This window comes from Crocodylus siamensis, chromosome 5 (genome assembly GCF_052110815.1).
Source record: "Crocodylus siamensis isolate JL-2025a chromosome 5, ASM5211081v1, whole genome shotgun sequence".
Classification (NCBI taxonomy): domain Eukaryota; kingdom Metazoa; phylum Chordata; order Crocodylia; family Crocodylidae; genus Crocodylus; species Crocodylus siamensis.
In genome coordinates this window covers 66962527-66980817 of record NC_143399.1, presented here as the reverse complement: position 1 = coordinate 66980817, position 18291 = coordinate 66962527, and the positions used below count along the sequence as shown (strand labels likewise).

General features: G+C 41.5%; 1 protein-coding gene across 1 annotated transcript; it reads right to left on the bottom strand.

Annotated features, from left to right (window-relative positions):
* Positions 1 to 4510: 4510 nt before the first annotated feature.
* HENMT1 (HEN methyltransferase 1) lies at positions 4511 to 17769 on the bottom strand. The gene is made up of 7 exons (XM_090048773.1): positions 17535 to 17769; positions 17306 to 17435; positions 15458 to 15570; positions 11916 to 12050; positions 11252 to 11434; positions 8196 to 8373; positions 4511 to 6786 (listed from the first exon to the last, which is right to left on the bottom strand). The coding sequence occupies exons 1-7, from the start codon at positions 17543 to 17545 to the stop codon at positions 6346 to 6348; spliced, it is 1191 nt and encodes a 396-aa protein (XP_089904899.1). The 5' UTR covers positions 17546 to 17769; the 3' UTR covers positions 4511 to 6345.
* Positions 17770 to 18291: the final 522 nt, after the last annotated feature.

Here is an 18291-nt window from a genome sequence, read left to right as displayed (position 1 = left end):
AATCCTTCCACCCTCAAACTCCAACAGCGATTCAAATATCCAGTAACTTCAGCACCTCATGCAGCTTTCAGCGTATACAGTTTTGACTCCTGCAACGTTACATAAATATAACTGAACATGCTGTAATGAATGTAAACATCTTAACAGAACCAGAATAGGCATAAACTGGACAAAGTTAAAGTAGGAAAAGGCCCTTCTCCTTTCTTTCACTGCCACTGCAATTGTGATAATGGGCTTACCTCAAAGTGCTTTACAAAAGAGGGTAAGAATAAGGACAGGCTCTTTTAGAAAGTCTGTAACATACGAGCCATGAATAGTAAGTGACATGAAAACATTCTGTATATAAGAAGTGTGCCATCTCCTGGTCACTGGCAGTGTCATATATAAGCCACAACTTTAAATACTATAGATTTGTTTTCTTTGTTTTCTTTGTTTATAAGATTAAGATGGCCTGACAGCACAGTCCAGATTTTAAACTGGGTCTGTGGAAAATTAAATAAGCTGTTTTAATTAAATAGTATATTTAATACATCTAAAACTTAACTGATCACAAACCATCCTGTGCCATTATGAGGAATTCTGAGGAATAGCTTCACTATTTTAGAAAAGAGCACTTAATTTTAAAATTAATCTAATTCAGTGCTTCTCAATCTTTTCTGACTCAAGGCACCCCTTAGAAAATGCCAGCTCCTACCCTTCACTTCATTTTCCTTTGCTTCTGGAAAAAAACAATTCTTCTGTTTCAAAAAGCTGAGAAAGACTACACCAGGTTATACTGACTATGAATTCCTATTTGAAATCTATGGGGTTATCCTGTGAATTGTGTGGAGGCGTTTGTATACCTAACACTGCTAATATTGCATGGCACTTCGCAGCACCCCTAAAAGGATCCTTGGCTGAGAATCACTGACCAGTGCAAACTCCGTAATGAGGGCAAACACAGTCATTTAATTCTCAGCAGTAAGCTACCAACTTTACTAGGTAAACTGATATTAGCTGCAGCATCTTAAGTGAATCACAGAGTTTTCCATGCTTCACTATGCAAACTTGGACAAAAGAGCTGGGCAATATTCACATTGGCCATGGACAGAGTAAACATTTACACTAGTATAAAAAAAAAAGGAGTAGACAGATAATGCAAATCTCTGATCTGGAATAATTTTGTCCAATCTACTGGGAGAGTATCCTGGAAGGACTGAGGGTAAACTTCTGCCGAAATAATTACACCAGTTCAGATTTTGTCCATCCCAGAGCACCTATTGATAACAGTAGAGAAATTATTTGCTTTTTTTGTGGCAAAGCACCTAAATAGCCACCTACCACAGGGGATACTCTGGAAGAGATTCCACATGTCTGGCTATTTTCAGCATAAAAAAAGATAAACATTTTCTTGGCCAATACCAATGGCCGATTATTAACCAGCCATATCAGCCAATACTGGTCTGATAGCTGATTTACAGGAATGCAGCCAGGCAACTTGGAGAGCAGTGTCCAGCTGTTAAATCTGTAGTGGGGAAGAGGCATGGGCGAGGGAAGGGGTGTGAGAGGGAAAAATTGAGGCCCCCACTGGGAGGGAGGGAGTGGGGCAGGGGTTGCCCAGCCAGGGTGGGAAATGTGACCCTGGGGTGGGGCACATGACAGAGCTGTAGGTGGCTCATCTGGGGGGGCGTGGGGAGGGAGGGGCAACTCCCTGCCACTGCATGCACCTCCGAGGGAGGCATGGGGGGCATGTGCCCTCCTGGATTTGTGCATGGGGTAAGGGCATGCTGCCTGCCACACAAAGTGTGCCAGCCTCTTCCCAGCAGGGGGTAGGGCCAGGGCTGCACTCAGGGTGGGATGGGCTCAGCTGCAACAGAGCAGTGCCCTGAGCAGGGGCAGCGCTAGGAGGGATTATAGCCACCCCAGAATTCCCTGTAGAGCCCCCCCATAGCCACCCCTCCCAGCACAGTGCCACCACTGCTGCACACCCCATGCATCTGAGTCTGCCCCACCCCCACTTGCCCTGAGCATAGCCCTGGCCTAGCTACCCCACCAGGAAGAGGTTGGCATAGCCTCTGCCCCAAGCTCTTGCCCACCTTTGCCCTGCACACAAATCTGGGAGCCACATGCCCCCATGCCTCCTTCAGGTGGCTGCACAGCGCAGGGAGCTGTCCCCACCCTCTCCTCCCCTAAGAGCTCCAGGCAAGCTGCCCATGGCTCTGTCTTGTGCCCCACCCCAACAGGGCAGCGTCAGCTCCTGTACCTGTCCCTACCCCACTCCTTTCCTCACTGTGGGAGCCTTCATCTGCCCCGACATGCCCCTTTTCTCCCCTCCCCTACACCCCTTCCCCCAACAGCCTCACTGGAATGATGCTGCTCTCCAAGCTGCCAGATTGCATTCCTGGCAACATGCATACTGCGGCTGCATGCGTGCACACAGCATTTACCAATGATGTTATCAGCTAAAAAAGGCTGATTGCAGATAATGCTAATTTTCCTGTTATCGGTTATCTTATATGTGACTGATATATCTGTGCAACTCTAAAAACTGATGTAGAATACACTAGGCTAGGGATTGTAACCTGTGGCCCATGGGCAGGCCGGATCTGGCCTGTACAAGTCTTCTGCAGCAGGAGTGTTCATGGGGTGGGGGAGAGAGTCACATCCCAGTATCCTCAAACCCTCCTCCTCCCCATAGGAGACTGAGAAGGCCAACATTGGCATGGCCAGAACCCCAGGGTTCAATCTATCTCCCACACTGCAGCCAGGGCCTTTCTTGCCCTTGGATTTACCTTTGCTGATTGTCATTGGCAACAGAATTCAGCAGTGGCTGCAGTAGCAGGGAGTCAGAAGGTCCCTATACCCAGCAGTTGCTACCTGGGTGGCTGGCTGTACTGACACCTCCCCTGCAGCAGCAGCATTTCTCGTGATGTGGGGAAAGGGAAGTGAGGATGACAAGGGAACCAGAGCTACTAGGATGTGACCCCCATGCTGTCTATATCAGAAGTGTGGTGAAGGGGTGGGAGGAATCAAGTGACAGGAGGATGTCAGCAGCCTGTGGTGACCATTGGCAAGGTGGCCAATTCCTGCACCAGGATACATGTATATACATTCATGTGCGTAAGTAAGAGCTTTCTTTTGGTAGTATCTTTTATCTCACTAACTGTATAATCGGGAAATATGTTAGACACAAAACTTGTCTGAACTCTTGTGTAATCTCTCTCCCAACTACATAGATGGTCCAATAACAGATAGTATCAAAAACCCCTCGTTTCTCACATATTCCCTTGACCAATCACAGCTATCCCACGATTCCAATGCTACTATATATACCATAAAAATTCAATTTACAATGCAAAGAACTTTAGGGGATCTGACTTTGCCAGAAAAGATTAGATAGCAACTTTAAACAATTATATCTGCACTTCCTACACTTAGATAGTCCTATACTTAGAGCCAATGTAAACATTATATTTAATGCAAGTATTGCTAGGTACATCAAGAGACTGAACGACTTCCACATGAAATGTCTAAGATCCTGAAAATAAAGTGGGAAGACAGAATACCGAACTTTTACATGTGCTACGAGGGTCGAGGGGTGGTACTTTAATTTGCAGCATGTTAGAGCAGCCTCTGTGCTCACGTACAGGCACCCAGAGGTACTGAAGCATACAAGACTAACACTTAGACATTACTATCAAGAAGAGGAAGTTGCAATGGATTGGCCATGTCAGGAGAATGGGAGGAGACCATATCCTCAAGAATATTTTGTACAGTGAAAATCACAATGGCTCTAAAAAGCGGGGTCACCCTCTATGGTGGTACCACAATGTATGTAAAAGGGTAAGTCGTTTAATGTCAACGTAGAAAGTGAGGAGGAGCACAGAGAATCCCATCTGATCTGGTGGGAAGATTAGGCACTGGGTGCAGTTCAACATGAAGCAGCTTTGATCCAGAGGATGGAAGCAATCAAGAAAGAAGCAAGCAGTGTGCTGCAAACTTGGACTCCAACTCAGACAATACATGGATCTGTGAAACTTGTAACAACCTGTGCCACTTGTCAGCCTCAAATGGATTCATCATGCATCTGACTAGACCTCTTACATGTACACCATGATCCGGAGATTCACAGTTGCCTACTACTGTTCCAAATATACCCCACCTTATCCTTATTTTAAAAGATCAGGCTACAAAGTATGCTAAATAAAATGCCAAAAGGAAAATACACTAAGAAAAAACCTAAAGATCTAAAATTATCTGCTAAGTAATGTATGTCTCAAAGCCATGAACTGCAGTGGTATTTTCAAAAAAAAAAAGGACAAGTTCTTGGTACTTAACTCCATTCTCATTAGACAGCCGTCCTCATTTTGTTTATGGGTTTATTTACAAGCTTTGAATTTCACATTTAAACACTTACCAGATTAGCTTTACAGTTTAAGGAAACAAACAAAAAACTAGTTCTAAATATTTTTTTTATTAAAGGTTAACTTTAAGTAAACATAGCTGTTTAACAAAGAGATTTCCCTGCAGACAGTACAATTATGAAAAATATAACAGCCAAACCATATGGCTCCTGTAAAGTGCCCTCCTTTTTTGCAGAAACTGAGCCTGTCGCAGATTATAAACTCTTCCCTGGCTCTGTAAATTACAGCTGTCTCTTCTGCCTGGTTTCACCCTAAACAACTGCTGAGTTCAGGAATGGCCAAGGACCTTTTTAACAAACAACAGTTGGTACTATATGGAAGCTCTGCTTTTTATGTCCTATACATCTTACAAACATTAAGACTGACTGTGCAATGTTTGCACACCCAAAGCTGCCAGTGATTCCAGTGAACGTACACAAGAAATGGGTCAATTAAGTATATTTCCATCCAGTTATGATCAGTGCTTTTAACATAAGAGGACCAAAAGGGAAAAAAAGGTGCAAGAAATAAAACTATACATACATATAAAACTTGCATATGTATAATACAAATAAAAGGTACAATGGCTAGCCTTCTTTTTCCTCTGCCAGAGGACTGTTTTTTATTTGTGTTTTTAGTGCAAACTTTTGTCTCCTTTTTATGGATACCACTGACCAAGGCTTTATATCTGCTGCTTCCTCTTCCAAGTATGCTGAACAGCAATCTGTAACATATGCTTTCCATAGACAGATCTAAGATTTTGAAAAGGGTGTGTCAAGGATTGTTACAGATCCCCTGATTCCCAGTGCCCCACCACTTTGTTTTACACCATAGCTGCCAGCAGTTGAGCTGCTCCACCCATGATCCTCAGGCTAGAGTTCTAGTTCCCCGTGGCCCCCAATGCCTGGGTCCCTGTGGGTCTGGGCAGGAGGAACTGCGCTCAGACCACAAGAGTGATGGCACAGCTGGAGCACCCAAGCCAGCTGGAGATACCTTGGTGGGGCTGAGCAGAGAGCAGGTACAGGAAGGGGGAACCCCCTGCTGCCTTCACTGTCCCTAGTTGACCAGAGGTGGTGAGAGCCCCACTAGCCAGGGGCTGCAGGGAGTGGTTGTGTGGGTTACTGAGCTTGGTCAGGAACTGTGGTAGTGGCAAGCTAATCCTCCCTTCCTACACCTGCTCCCTGTCCAGCCCCGCTAGATGACCCCTGCCAACCTGGGGAGCTCCAGCCTCGGGCCCATCATCCCCATAGTCTGAGCTCAGCCTCTGCTGTCTGCACTACGCAGGGGACCTAGGTGTCTCGTAGGCCACAGGGAACTGCACATGCTGCCATGTCTGCCAGAGAACTCTCTGTGCATCCACCAGATCCACCCCTGACTTTCTGGATTTCCATATCCTTCTCCTTTTCACCCTTTCAACAAAACCAAAAAAACCCTCAAGGGACATCCTTACAAACAAAAAGCACTGTAGGTATTATCACAGAAACTAACATCTTATTGCTTCATTTTATACTTCATGTACGACAACATTTTGATTTCCAAGTTCAGCACTGAAATCATTCTATGAAACAGCAGCACTCTACCACTGTGTCATTATTCACATGACTGGTGTCAAAACTTCTATTCAGCTGGTGAAAGTTGTGACTATTCAGCATATCTGAAGAAAATAATTATGATATATCTGAGAGATTAATAAGAGGAACAGAAGAAAATGTTAAATAAAACTACTGAATTCCAATGGTAGCTGGTTAACTTTTAAAATCTGTCCTCAAATCCTTAGAGCTGACTTTCAGCTAAAACCCTAGAAACCAGTGGGGGCTACGAGAGAATATAGACTCCTGCCGCTCTTGAAATAAAAAAAAGGTTAAGTTCACCCAATGCTGCTAGCTACCATATAGAAGATATCAGCATGTGTCTACTGAAGAGGGGTCCTTCATTACCTTAGGTTAGTGGAAACATAAACCATTTACTCGATTTCTTTCTCTTCATGTTCACGTTCAGTACTGATCACCACAGCAGAACCATCGTTGCTTAGTGCTACTTTGCCAGTAATCAGCTTGCTTAAGTTCTCAAAGGTGCCACAAAGTTTATTCACTTTGGGGATAGAAAAGAATTTTATGAGAGGTATGTAGACTGCATTTCCACTGACATATGTCTCCATGTTTATGTCATCAGCAAGTTTTTCAGCTTCAGCTACAGAGGGATTCTTTGAATGCCTCGTGAAACAGTGAGGTAGTTGGAAGTCGGGTTTCAGCTCGAGAAGACCATTTCTATGCTCCTTATAGTCAGACTTCAAACTGTCCAAGAGGCGTCTTGTAATAATCTGTGCTGTATTAATAACTTCACTGACTACTGCATTCCGCAGGTACTTCTCATCTTTAAGACTTGGATACACTGCTTTGAAAATCTTTAGGAAAAGTAAAGAATCCAAAAGATTAAATATTAAAACATGTTCAGAAAATGTTATAAACAATATGCATCTAAAAACAGTGCATTTGTACTTAGTTTTTTAATCTTGATATCCAAAAATATTATATTTAATAACAGTTATGATTGTATAATGTTATAATTTTATTGTACAAAAGATTTAAATAACATGTTGATCCAAACTCCACTCTCACTTATACAACTGTACACCAGACTTCACTAGACTTTTATACTATAACAAGTAGGAGAATTACTTTAGTTATCAACAGAACCGCAAAATCATAAATTTCATAAACACTTGGGCTGGAAGGGACCTCAGAAGATCATCAAGTCCAGCCCCCTGCCCAAAGGGCAGGGAGTCAGCTGGGGTCATAGGATCCCAGCTAGATAAGCATCCAAATTTCTCTTGAAGGCATTCAGTGTGGATGCCTGAACCACTTCCGATGGCAGGCTATTCCAGACCTTGGGGGCTCGGACGGTACAGAAATTCTTTCTTATGTCCAGCATGAAATGGTCTTGCTGGAGTTTATAACCATTCCACCTTGTCATCCCTTGGGGTGCTCAGGTGAACAAATGTTCCCCAGATCCTGGTGAATACCCCTGATAAACTTACAGGTGGCCATCAGATCGCCCCTGAGCCTGCGTTTTTCCAAGCTAAAGAGCCCCATGGCTCTCAGCCTGTAATCATAAGGTCTCTTTTCCTGACCTCTGATCATGTGCATGGCTCTTCTCCGGACTCTCTCAAGCTTCTCCACATCCTTTTTGAATTGAGGAGCCCAAAACTGGATGCAGTACTCCAGCTGCGGCCTGACCAAGGCCAAGCACAATGACCTTGGTAAGGCTATACAAAATCAGACTTACACCTAACAAGTTACGGTTAAAGATTAGATCAGACATGACTCTTCTAATTTTTTTCTGATGTAGCAGATGCTTTCCATATTGCTGACAACCATGAGGTTCTGATGACACTAGGTCACATTTCTACACTGCCCTGCCCTCTTTCATTACCTTTCTAGACTTATAACTATACCAAAATTATTTTTTAGGGTTAAAATGTCTTTTTAAAGCCCTTTAAAATATTAAACTAATTTCCAAGAAATCATTCAGTATTTAAAGAAGTGGTCTGAATCTTAAAACTGTGACAGCAAAATGTATTTCTCTGTCACCAGGTTAGTCACAATATTTGATATTAGAAACACAACCATGGGTTTGTTTCCTTTGCAATGTAAAATTATATATTATTAACTGGAGTTATGCCCATGTAGCAGTAGTAGACTAGACTATGATATATATGTACCCCTTCTACCTTACAAAAGTGTTCCTGTATTTATTTATTCATTACTCTACGAAGTGAAGTGAAAAGGCAGGTAAAGTGTGGGAGATACTTACAGTTCTATAAGGGTTTTCTGTGGATTTCTCCAAATTAATAGTTTCACCAGTATTTGGATATTTTCTCCTAAATACAGCAATTTGGGTACAAAATCCAACATCCTCAGTTCCAGGTGGTGGGGCTCCCAAGCCAGTAAATTCCACTGTATAATCATAGCAACTGGCTGCATCTAGTGCCCTACGAAAATAATTTACTCTTACCAAAATATATTGGTCAGCATTTCATTCTGCTAAAATGTGAATCTTCCTGAAAGGAACCAGACTATAATCCTGCAACCCCTTGGGCATGTATGTAACTTCCAGCATAATAACTTCACTGAGATTTTAAACCTCTTTGAAGCTGAGCTCACGTGTAAGCATTTACAGAATCAGGGCCTTACTCTTTAATATTGTAGAAATGCAAACCAACTTCTATCAATGCATTTTTATATAAACCAAAAGCTTCTTTAATTTTCTGCAAGTATTTCCTATAAAACATACATATTCCTTATCTTTCCTAGCTAAGGCATCTCTCTCAGAACAGAAACCATTAAAAATGAACTGTGTATGGAAATCATTAGCTTTCTGCACTTTATGTCAAGCTTTCAGAATAACATCAGAATAAATGACGTTGAGAAATCATTTAAAAGATAACAATAGCCACATAAGAACATATGCTTGAATCTTGATGTTTGCAGGCTCTTTATACCTAGAAAGAGAATGAAATCTAGCAGCTTGTGTCTGTAACAATGTGCAGAGATATCACATCAAGGTGAAAAAAGGTCCATCCATTCCACTGCACTAATAAGTGTTAAACAGTCAAAGGGAGCAAGGAAGAAACTTACTGGAGACAAGACACCCAATGCTGGAATTCTCAACCACAAGAGATCAAACTGGGCACATCCAGACAAGCACACACGTACAGTATGTGGTGCTGCAGAGCCATCTGCGGCACCGCACACATGCAGGCATTCCCTGTGCTGCTAATTTGCAGTGCCAGGGCTGGGGGAGGGAGAGGAGGTTTAACAGTGGGAGATCCCACCATCAAAAAACCTGTGCTAGAATAAAGTGGGGTGGCACATATGGCAGCAGTGGACGCCACCCAAAACCAGATCCTGGCTGGCTGGAGCCTCACTCCAACTGCCAGCCAGGGTCCCTGCTGCTAGATTGCCACTGCTGAAGCCCCAGGAGGTCCCCAGGACCCCAGGTGCACGTCCCCTCCCCCTCCCGGGGCAACTTGTCATGTGCCAGAGCACACGTGCACAAGCATTCCCTGGAGCAAGTAGCAGCAGCACAACTATGTGCTGCTGCTATTTGTCCCCAGAGAAATGCACATGCGCGCTCGTCTGGACGTATACACCGAGTTCATGACTGACTTCTTTTGAAACATGCTGCAAGACTCACAACACAAATGTGTGAGTGCTTCTATGCTTCTTACACTAAAGCAGCAAACAGATACAGACATATAAAAGTGCTGGAGTACAGTCAACAAGCATCAGAAAATTCAAAGCCAGGACTGATGGTCCATTTTCAATTCCTGGAATGTTTATTTAAAGTAAATAGAAGTTATTCTAGAAAAGTGCCCCCACCACCATCTCGGGCATTATTTATTGCTCCTCAGCAATGAGACTGCAAGAGTGTGTCAGCACCAGAGAGAAAGTGCCATTTCTTTCTTTGCCATTCTTTTCTCTCCTCTTTTTATGTGTTTGTCTTGTTTGCCATCAAAAGACTGGACTCCAGACCATCCTAACTAATATCTCATTTTCTCAAGGAAAATGATTAGCACTGTCTTTGAAACATCAAACTGTTTTTTTCTTTACAAAAAACGTCCACAGTGAAAGGGAAAGGATAATTTTTTACTGATTTTCCTAAAGACAGAGGGTGACAATAACAGCGCAGAAGGTAAGTTACTTACTGCTTGCTTATAAATATTACACACCTTTCAAGCTCCCAAACAGTACTGTGCACTTTAACAGTTTGTCAAAGCAGCAAGGCCAAACAAAATTATGTCAACATAACCTGTTGGAAGGTTATGCTAATAAAATAAGAAAGAGATGAGGACTAAGAGAAAGGAAAAAAGAAGGGAACAATGGAGCAGTCTCCTTTGAGCAGTCTCCACAACTTTTTTTCAAATATATCTTGAAACAGGAGCCAAATATTTTCAATACAAAATAATAAATTTCTACCTTGGTAAGTGGCTAACTTGGAAAGGTCTGAACATGACTGCTTTATTCTAGGAATGAATCTACTCTTCCATTTTTGTAAAATCATGCATTTGGTGTTCACAGCAGACCTTAAGAATTAAAGTCTTTGTGGCAGGGCTAAACCTGCCTTAACAGGAAAGTATCCTATGATATTATTTACAGCAGTAGCTTACCTATTGAAGTCAAGCATTACTTTAACTCCTGTGTTAACCTCTTTCCACAGCTGCCTGCTTGCATCAGGGTCCCTTTTTTATATTATGGCAACAACAAATTCCAGAGTAGGATAAGGTCTTTATCTTGTGCAAACTCTACCAAGTCCTTCATAGTAATAACATCTCTTGCTGTACCAAATGTAGTCCAACATCAACGGAGATGCTCTTAATATTATGCTATATACTGTCCCATTGGGATTATTTTTAATGTTGTGATACATTTCTTTCCATGCTTTCAAAAAGAATTCCAGACTAATGGAATTTTTCATTAACAAGGATGAAAGGACAGGAGCCTAGAGAGCTCATGGGAGTTTATGATATATTTCTATGCAGGATATTCTTAACATTAAGGCTTTGTTAAAACTACATTTTAAATGCTTTAACTGGTTCCCCTTCTTTTTGTTTCTTCAATAAAAGAGTTGAAAAGATTCAAGAAGTACTTTTGACAATGGGAAAAAGCCAACTATGACAAGACATAAAATTTCAGAGCGCATTTAACTTTTTGTTGCAGCAATGAAGATTGGTTTCATTAACATCTTGTTGCTTACTGGGTCTCAGTCTAATACCCTTTCACAGTCCCCTTCCCCCCTCCACACAAACCAAATTATAAATTTAAATCTGTACCATGGCTTTTCATATTATTCATAGTTAGCTAACTTACCAACTTTGAAATTGTGCTTGGTTCCATTCAAATTTGTGGTCTGGATGCCTGAATAGTGTTACCCCTGGTAGTAAAGGGTTAAATTCTGAGTTTGGAGTGCTGATAACAACCATGGCTGGAGCCATAAAACCAAATACCACTTCTGGAAACTTTTCCAGTTCTGTTGCTTCCAGGTGCTCTATTCTGCAAAGGGTAAGATTGCAAAAGTACATGAAATCCTGTAAAGTCTTTTAACTTTGTTTACAGTCAATTCAACAAAATATATGACAACAGGAGAACAACTTGAGTAGGTATAAATTGTTTGTCTATGGAGATTCTTTTGTATTTTTTATAGTCTCCTTCCCCTTTCACAAATCTTTATTATTTCACATCCTCCCCATTAATAATGTTTCTTACTATGCTTAATTTAAATACAACCCAGGTCAGTGGTGCAGTAATGCAGTGCTATTCTACTGTTTGAATTGCTGAAGTGTAAACAGAGAGGATTGAACAGGGCTACTCAGATTAAGGATTTTAAACTCTTGTGACCTCAAGCAATCTTGCAACGTGCCAAAGTACACGCAAAAGAAAGAGTAAAACACAAAATGCTACTTTATTTACAAATATTTATCTTTATAATGTGTCTTGATTAATGAAAACTCAAGTATATCAGCTTAGTACTCACAATTCAATGCATGTTATCAAGTCAAAACCAAGCATGCAGGGGTCCTTCTGAGCGACTGAGCCATGATGCAAGGTAACAATTAGTGTCCTTTCACTAGGTTGCAGATAATCGCCTGGAAGTGGAGATAATCTATGCCTAGAAAAGCATCAAAGCATCACAAATTAAAATGACATACGGACTTCTTTGGGACAAAGCCGTTTTGCCTGTACATGTCCTTAATAATGACTACCAATGAGATAAAGTACCTTCAGCACTGGTTGATTTCAACAGTAGAGGATGTTCAACCCTCAAGCAAAAATATGCAAGACGTTAGTAATTGTTTTAGAGATTAAGAAAACCTAAGAAGACTACATCTTCACAAAAACACCACAGTAAAACTTTTACTGAGGATAAATGCCACCAGCAGACAAACAGTATCCAGTACAGTTCTGCTTTATCTTTATTTAATGGTGACATCTATTAGGAATTTTTTTTTCTTAATTCCATGCTTAAAATGGGTATTAGTATGGTCTCTTGCAAAGAAAAACAGTAATATGCATATCTTAAGTGTGTCAGCAGCGAGCCACATAAACGTAAAAAAAACCTCTTGCAATTAAAAAAAAAGCTTGCAATTAAAGACAATTTTGCAAAAATCTTGTTGGTCTAATAAAAGATATCATCTCTACTACAAGTCCTGACTGCCTTTTCCTCTAGACCAATACGGCTACACCTGGATACCTGACACATGGAAGATACTGAATTTTAGCCAATTTTTTAAATGAAATCTTCATATTTTCCCAAGCAGGAAGCAACTGTGACCACCTGAGACCTGAAACCCTGCTCCTTCCTTTGTTTTCAGGTAATTTTTATCATCACAGATGATGTGATGAGGAGGTGAGAGGCTTCATACCAGCTATGAACTGACTGCCCAGAGGAGTTTTCCATCTATTGACTCCTCTGTGAAATCCTATGAAATATGAACTTTCATTTCTACCCACGATAACTTTTACAATCTTTTCTCCAATGCCCAATGAAGGGTGTTTGTGACTGACAGCTTGCAATTAAAGAAATGTTTCTGCAAAAATCTTGGTGGTCTAATAAAAGATATATTCTCTGCTACAACTCCGGATTGCCTTTCCCTCTAGATCAATACGGCTACAACCTGGATACCTAAAAGAAACTCTAGCATTTTAAAAGGTAATTTAATTAAAATCACTGAAACAAATAATGGTGCTCAGGCATCCAATTAACAACCAGGCAGTCTCCACCTGTACTTACAAATATCATGGAACAAAGAGTAAAATCATAATTAAAAAACAAAAACAAAAATCAGGCCAGAAGATTTATTTTGGAGGTTTAAATTCAAATCTTATTCACCCTGTTTTCTTTTGAAGTTATGAAGATTTCCCAGACATTTTTCCTTATTAGCCCATTACTTTAGTACTTTAAAAAGATGAAAATATAACCATAATATCCTATATTACAAGTACTCAATCCCCGGCCTGCAGGGATCTGCACTTCTGAAAATTTGGCAGCAAGAGAATGGTGGCAGCAATTCTGCTCCCCTACTCACAAATTTCTTGACCTGTGAGGAGCCCCATGGGCTGGATAGCATGCCAGATCAGCATGCAGAGGGAGCCCAGGGACTCATGCAGGCACACAGGGGCTGGCTGGAGGTGGTGTGGGGCCCGATTCTGCAGTGTGGGCAGGAGCAGAGGCAGGGTGGGCCCCAGGGAAGTGCCACAGCCAAGGGAGGTAGCACAGGGCCCCAGCTTGGGGCCATGGAGCCAAGGGAGGAGCACAGGGGCCCCTATCCAGCAGCACCGGTTCCAGGGACTTGGCAGGGTCCCCAATTTGACAGCATAAAAGCTATGCAGCTGGAAGCTGCAGCCACATTGCTTCTCCCAGCACCCCCATTCCCCAACTGCAGTGCAAGTGCAACTTTCATCAGGAAGAAACCTGCACTAGGGCTGGCTTTGGTGGGGAGGGTAGAGAGAAGAGGACACGGAAAAATAGAAGCATTATGAAAGCAGCTTCCAGTTCCCTGGTCCGGTGAATTTTCCTCCAACTGGGAACTAAACCTAGGCCTCCACTTCTTCTCCCAGCCCTCTGTTCTCCAGCTGAAGTGCAAATGCAGCTTCCAACCACACAGTAGCTGCACCAGGACCAGAGAGTGGGAAGCTGCTTCTGTGATGTGAATCTGATTCGGCTAAATTGAATCGGGACAGTGATTCAAATCTCAGAATCGAATCACTGTCCCTCCGAATTGTCCAAATCTGAACCCAAAGTGAATACTTGCCACTTCGCACAAGCCTAGTAAAGAGAAGTAGCAGTGGTGCAGGCTCAGCTTCCAGCTCCCCAGCCCTGGTACAGCTATTCACTGCCTGCAGCTCCCCAGGATGGTTTTACATGTTGGTGGCCCCTGACCTAAGCCAAACCTTGAAAAGACAACTGTATCATTAACCCCAACAATAAATAGAAAATACAGGAGTATTAGGCTCATACCAAACCTGTTCAAGTGTTGGGAAAAGAAGCAGGCAAGAAAGCCAGCAAGTTCAGGTGTTTTTTGCTTTGTTTCCAATTCATATACTGTATTCAGAGTAATTTGCTTTCTTCTGTGAGAAGCATCTACACTCCTTGAGAACTGGAGTGGCAAAAAGGTGAACAAACCTCTGATTTTTTTCCCCTATATCAAAGGGAGTTTAACTTGGAAATAAGCAAAATCTTGTAGTCTGGAAATGGATGCATGTGGTATGCTACTGAACACTGTGTACCTGATACCTATTTTAACATCCTGGAATTTACAAAATTCTTCCTTCTTTTCTTAGGAAAATGACAAATGCCTAATGTCCAAAGTTATCTACCATAAAATAAGAAAACAGAAGAAGAGCAAGAGTTGGAGTCCTTCACAGTTTCAAAAATCCTACTCTGCTATCAGTTTTGAAGAGAGGCTATGATACCAGCTAAATTCCAGCACAGTAAACACAGATGCTAAATTCCTTTGTATGTTTATATTAGAATTTATATCCTATATTTATCACTGAAGCAATGGCACTCTCAACTTCAAGACAAATTCTTGTGTGTTTGGGACAGAACTTTACCCACAATTGGTCCATACACTTGGGATTTAGTGCTGCAAGAGATCACAAAATTCAACATCTTCTGTACAGAAGGCAAAAACGAGGACTCTTCACATAACTTTCACACAGTACGAGACAAAACCAAAACCAACGTCTAACCCCTGCTGATTGGAAGGAAAACAAACTATAGCTTGTGCAAATGTCAGTTTTGAAACTGGTGATGGAACCATGGCACTTTGTACCAATATAAGCATACAGTAGTTTTACCAAATCAGTACACAGTTTTCCTACATACCAGTAGTTTTATCAAATTACTGTACACTTCCCAGTAAACTCTGTCCTCACATAGTGATATTCAAAACCTTAGTCCATTTCTCCTTGTACTGGTTCTCATGGCAAGTACTGCTGTCACATGCCACGAGGCTGAACCAAACCCTGAATCCTGAGTCTCGAGTAAGAAAATTTATGTAAAATGGAGCTTACATTTTCTCCTTCATCACGTTCTCACAGATATCTAGTCCAGCTAGCACTTCAATACACTTGCAGAATTTCAGCATCCAGAGTAGCGAACAATCAGCACACCCCAGATCTGCTACCTGTAAATTAGATTGCAAAAGAGCAGCCGTTTATTATTGTATATGAAGACATTTCTACAACTCTCAGAAAAATATTCCACACAGATATTAACTATTACTTTTATGAAGAAGGAATGAAACACATTGATTTGTTATGTAACTTTACATTTTAGTTGCAAGTTACCAAAGAATACTCAGGACTGTAAAGGATTCTTTTACAGGGGACATTTAGGCCCCAATCCTCCAAACTGTTCTACACTGATGGGTTTATGCAGACATTAAGTCTCAAATGTACAAGGTCTACAACACATTAACAGCAGAAGATGCTGATCTTGCAAAGACTTGCCTACATATTTAACTTTATGCAGTAAGGATAGCCCAATAGATTTTGATGGAATTTCTTACAGTGCATAAAGTTAAGAACATGTTTCCCATCACCCAAATAGAGAGGTATCTATGTAAAATAATCTCAGTCCTATTTCTGAAGGGCAAGGGAATATCCACATCAAAAACCATAGCTTAATAACAAACACTATTCCCTCATAAGGATTTCATGACCATGCCAAATAAATACCAATCTTTGGTCTGTGCTTTCTTGAAGGTTTGCACTTAAACACATTGCACAGCAGATGTGACAAAGCTGAAACAGCCTGCTAAAAAATAGAGAACTTCAGTCTTTCCATAAATTAATTTAAAAGAAATTAGAATAAAATTTGCAATGTCAAAGAGCTTTAAACCTTTATAACGCCAGATGCAACAGAATTACTGAATGCATCATGTTCAAAATCAGATTAAAATGGCATGATTTCATAGACTACTGCTTTATAAAACAGTAAATTAGCCATCAATAATGTGATTACATAAAAAGTCCATCTATACTACAGCCAATAAGAGCTCACACTTTCCAAGACACTGTTTCACAGAGTGAAACAGGGGACTTCAAAATTTATCCTGAACTCCCTATTTTTTCCCCATAAAGACCACCACCAGAAGCAAAATAATTACTTTGTTATTAGTTTTTATGTTCAATATATTTTTAAACATTAATTGCATAACTTAGCATCTCAAATTTCCAGAAACAAGACAGGGCTTCGTATTTTCTATTACACCGAAGCAACTGCAAACCCATTCCTTTCTGGTAAAGCATTTAGCAAATCTAATCCCCAATCCTATCATGAATGCCTCTGCCTAAAACAAGTGCTAAAAAAAACTGTATCAATACTGTCTCACATTCTTAATGCCATTTCTTTTGTGCAAGCTTGCTGTGTAGATGAAAGTGATAAGTTAGCATGCATTTTACAATTTGTCTGTAAGTCTCTAAGGAGCCATTCTGCCCTGTCTTGTGCCTAACTTTAACCTAGCAGGCCTAACTACCCTTCTTTACAGTTAGGACTGTAAATCAAAGACACTAAGAGCCTAAAAGCAAGATAAGTAGAAACAAACCCCAGCATAATAATTCAATTTTAAGAAGTTCAGAAAGCCAGCCACTCTCTAGGAAAAGGTGACGGTTTATTTTATTTACGCTCTGTAAGACCCAAAAGAATACCTTTAAATTCTAAATGCATTTTCCTAAATTGACATGTTTTATATGTTTGAGAAAAATCTCATTTGATCACCAAAAGAGTCTGCCAAAGTAATTTAATCCCGAGAGCATTACTGCTTGGCAATTAGGCATTTCTATCACTCCAAGATGTTTTCTATCAAGCGCTTACTGTAGTTTTAAGAACTGAAGCTGTGAAAAGAATGATATACCAACCTTCCTAAGTTTGTATTTGTTCACTAAATCTTTAATGAACTGGTACCGTTGCTTGTACAGCGGAGGCGTGAACTTAATGGTTCCTGTACATTCACCCTTGACCAGGTTCGCATCCACCATCCTGCCTATGCTGAAAGTTAAAAATTACGTTTCCTGAAACAGATTTGACAACAATTAATTCAGCCCCTCACTCCCCCTGAATTCAAAATCAACCAAATATAGATCTGACCTTACTTGCATGTAGTGTTCCCAAATGCAGGCCCTGTTTTTCTTTCCACTTAGGGCTGAAGGACCTGAATCTCTTCAGCCTTCGCAAGAGAAGGCTGATTGGTGATCTTGTAAATTCATCAGGGGAGGGCAGCATGGAATAGGAGATGCTCTGTTTACTAGGGCACCCCCTGGAGTAACTAGGAACAATAGCTACAAAGTGACGGAGAGCAGATTTAGGTTGGATATTAGAAAGAACTTCTTCACAGTTTCATAGTTTCTAGGGTCGGAAGGGACCTGAGTAGATCATCTAGTCCGACCCCCTGCCATGGCAGGAAAGAGTACTGGGGTCAAACGACCCCAGCAACGTGTTCATCTAACCTCCTCTTAAAACCCCCCAGGGTAGGAGCCTGCACCACTTCTCTTGGAAGTTGGTTCCAGATCCTAGCCGCCCTGACCATGAAGTAGCGCCTCCTGATATCTAGCCTAAATCTACCCTCTGCCAGCTTGTGACCGTTATTCCTGGTCACTCCTGGCAGTGCTCGGGGGAACAGGGACTCCCCCAATGCCTGCTGATCCCCCCTGACTAGTTTATAACAGGCCACTAGATCCCCCCTCAGCCTTCTCTTTTGGAGGCTGAACAGGTTCAGGTCCTGTAGCCTCTCCTCACAGGGCCTGCCCTGCTGTCCCCTGACAGTAAGTAGGTTGCCAGAATCTGGAAGGGGCTTCCAAGGAAGGTGGTGCTCTCCCCTACCCTCGGGGTCTTCAAGAGGAGACTG

Bases quoted from the DNA above. Each gene is read 5' to 3' on its own strand.
- HENMT1 (XM_090048773.1), bottom strand. The intron at 15,571-17,305 runs GTTGGTATATCA...TCTAATTTACAG, and splicing joins ACAAATACAAACTTAGGAAG to GTAGCAGATCTGGGGTGTGC. The intron at 6,787-8,195 runs GTAAGTATCTCC...CTTTTCCTAAAG, and splicing joins CAGAAAACCCTTATAGAACT to ATTTTCAAAGCAGTGTATCC.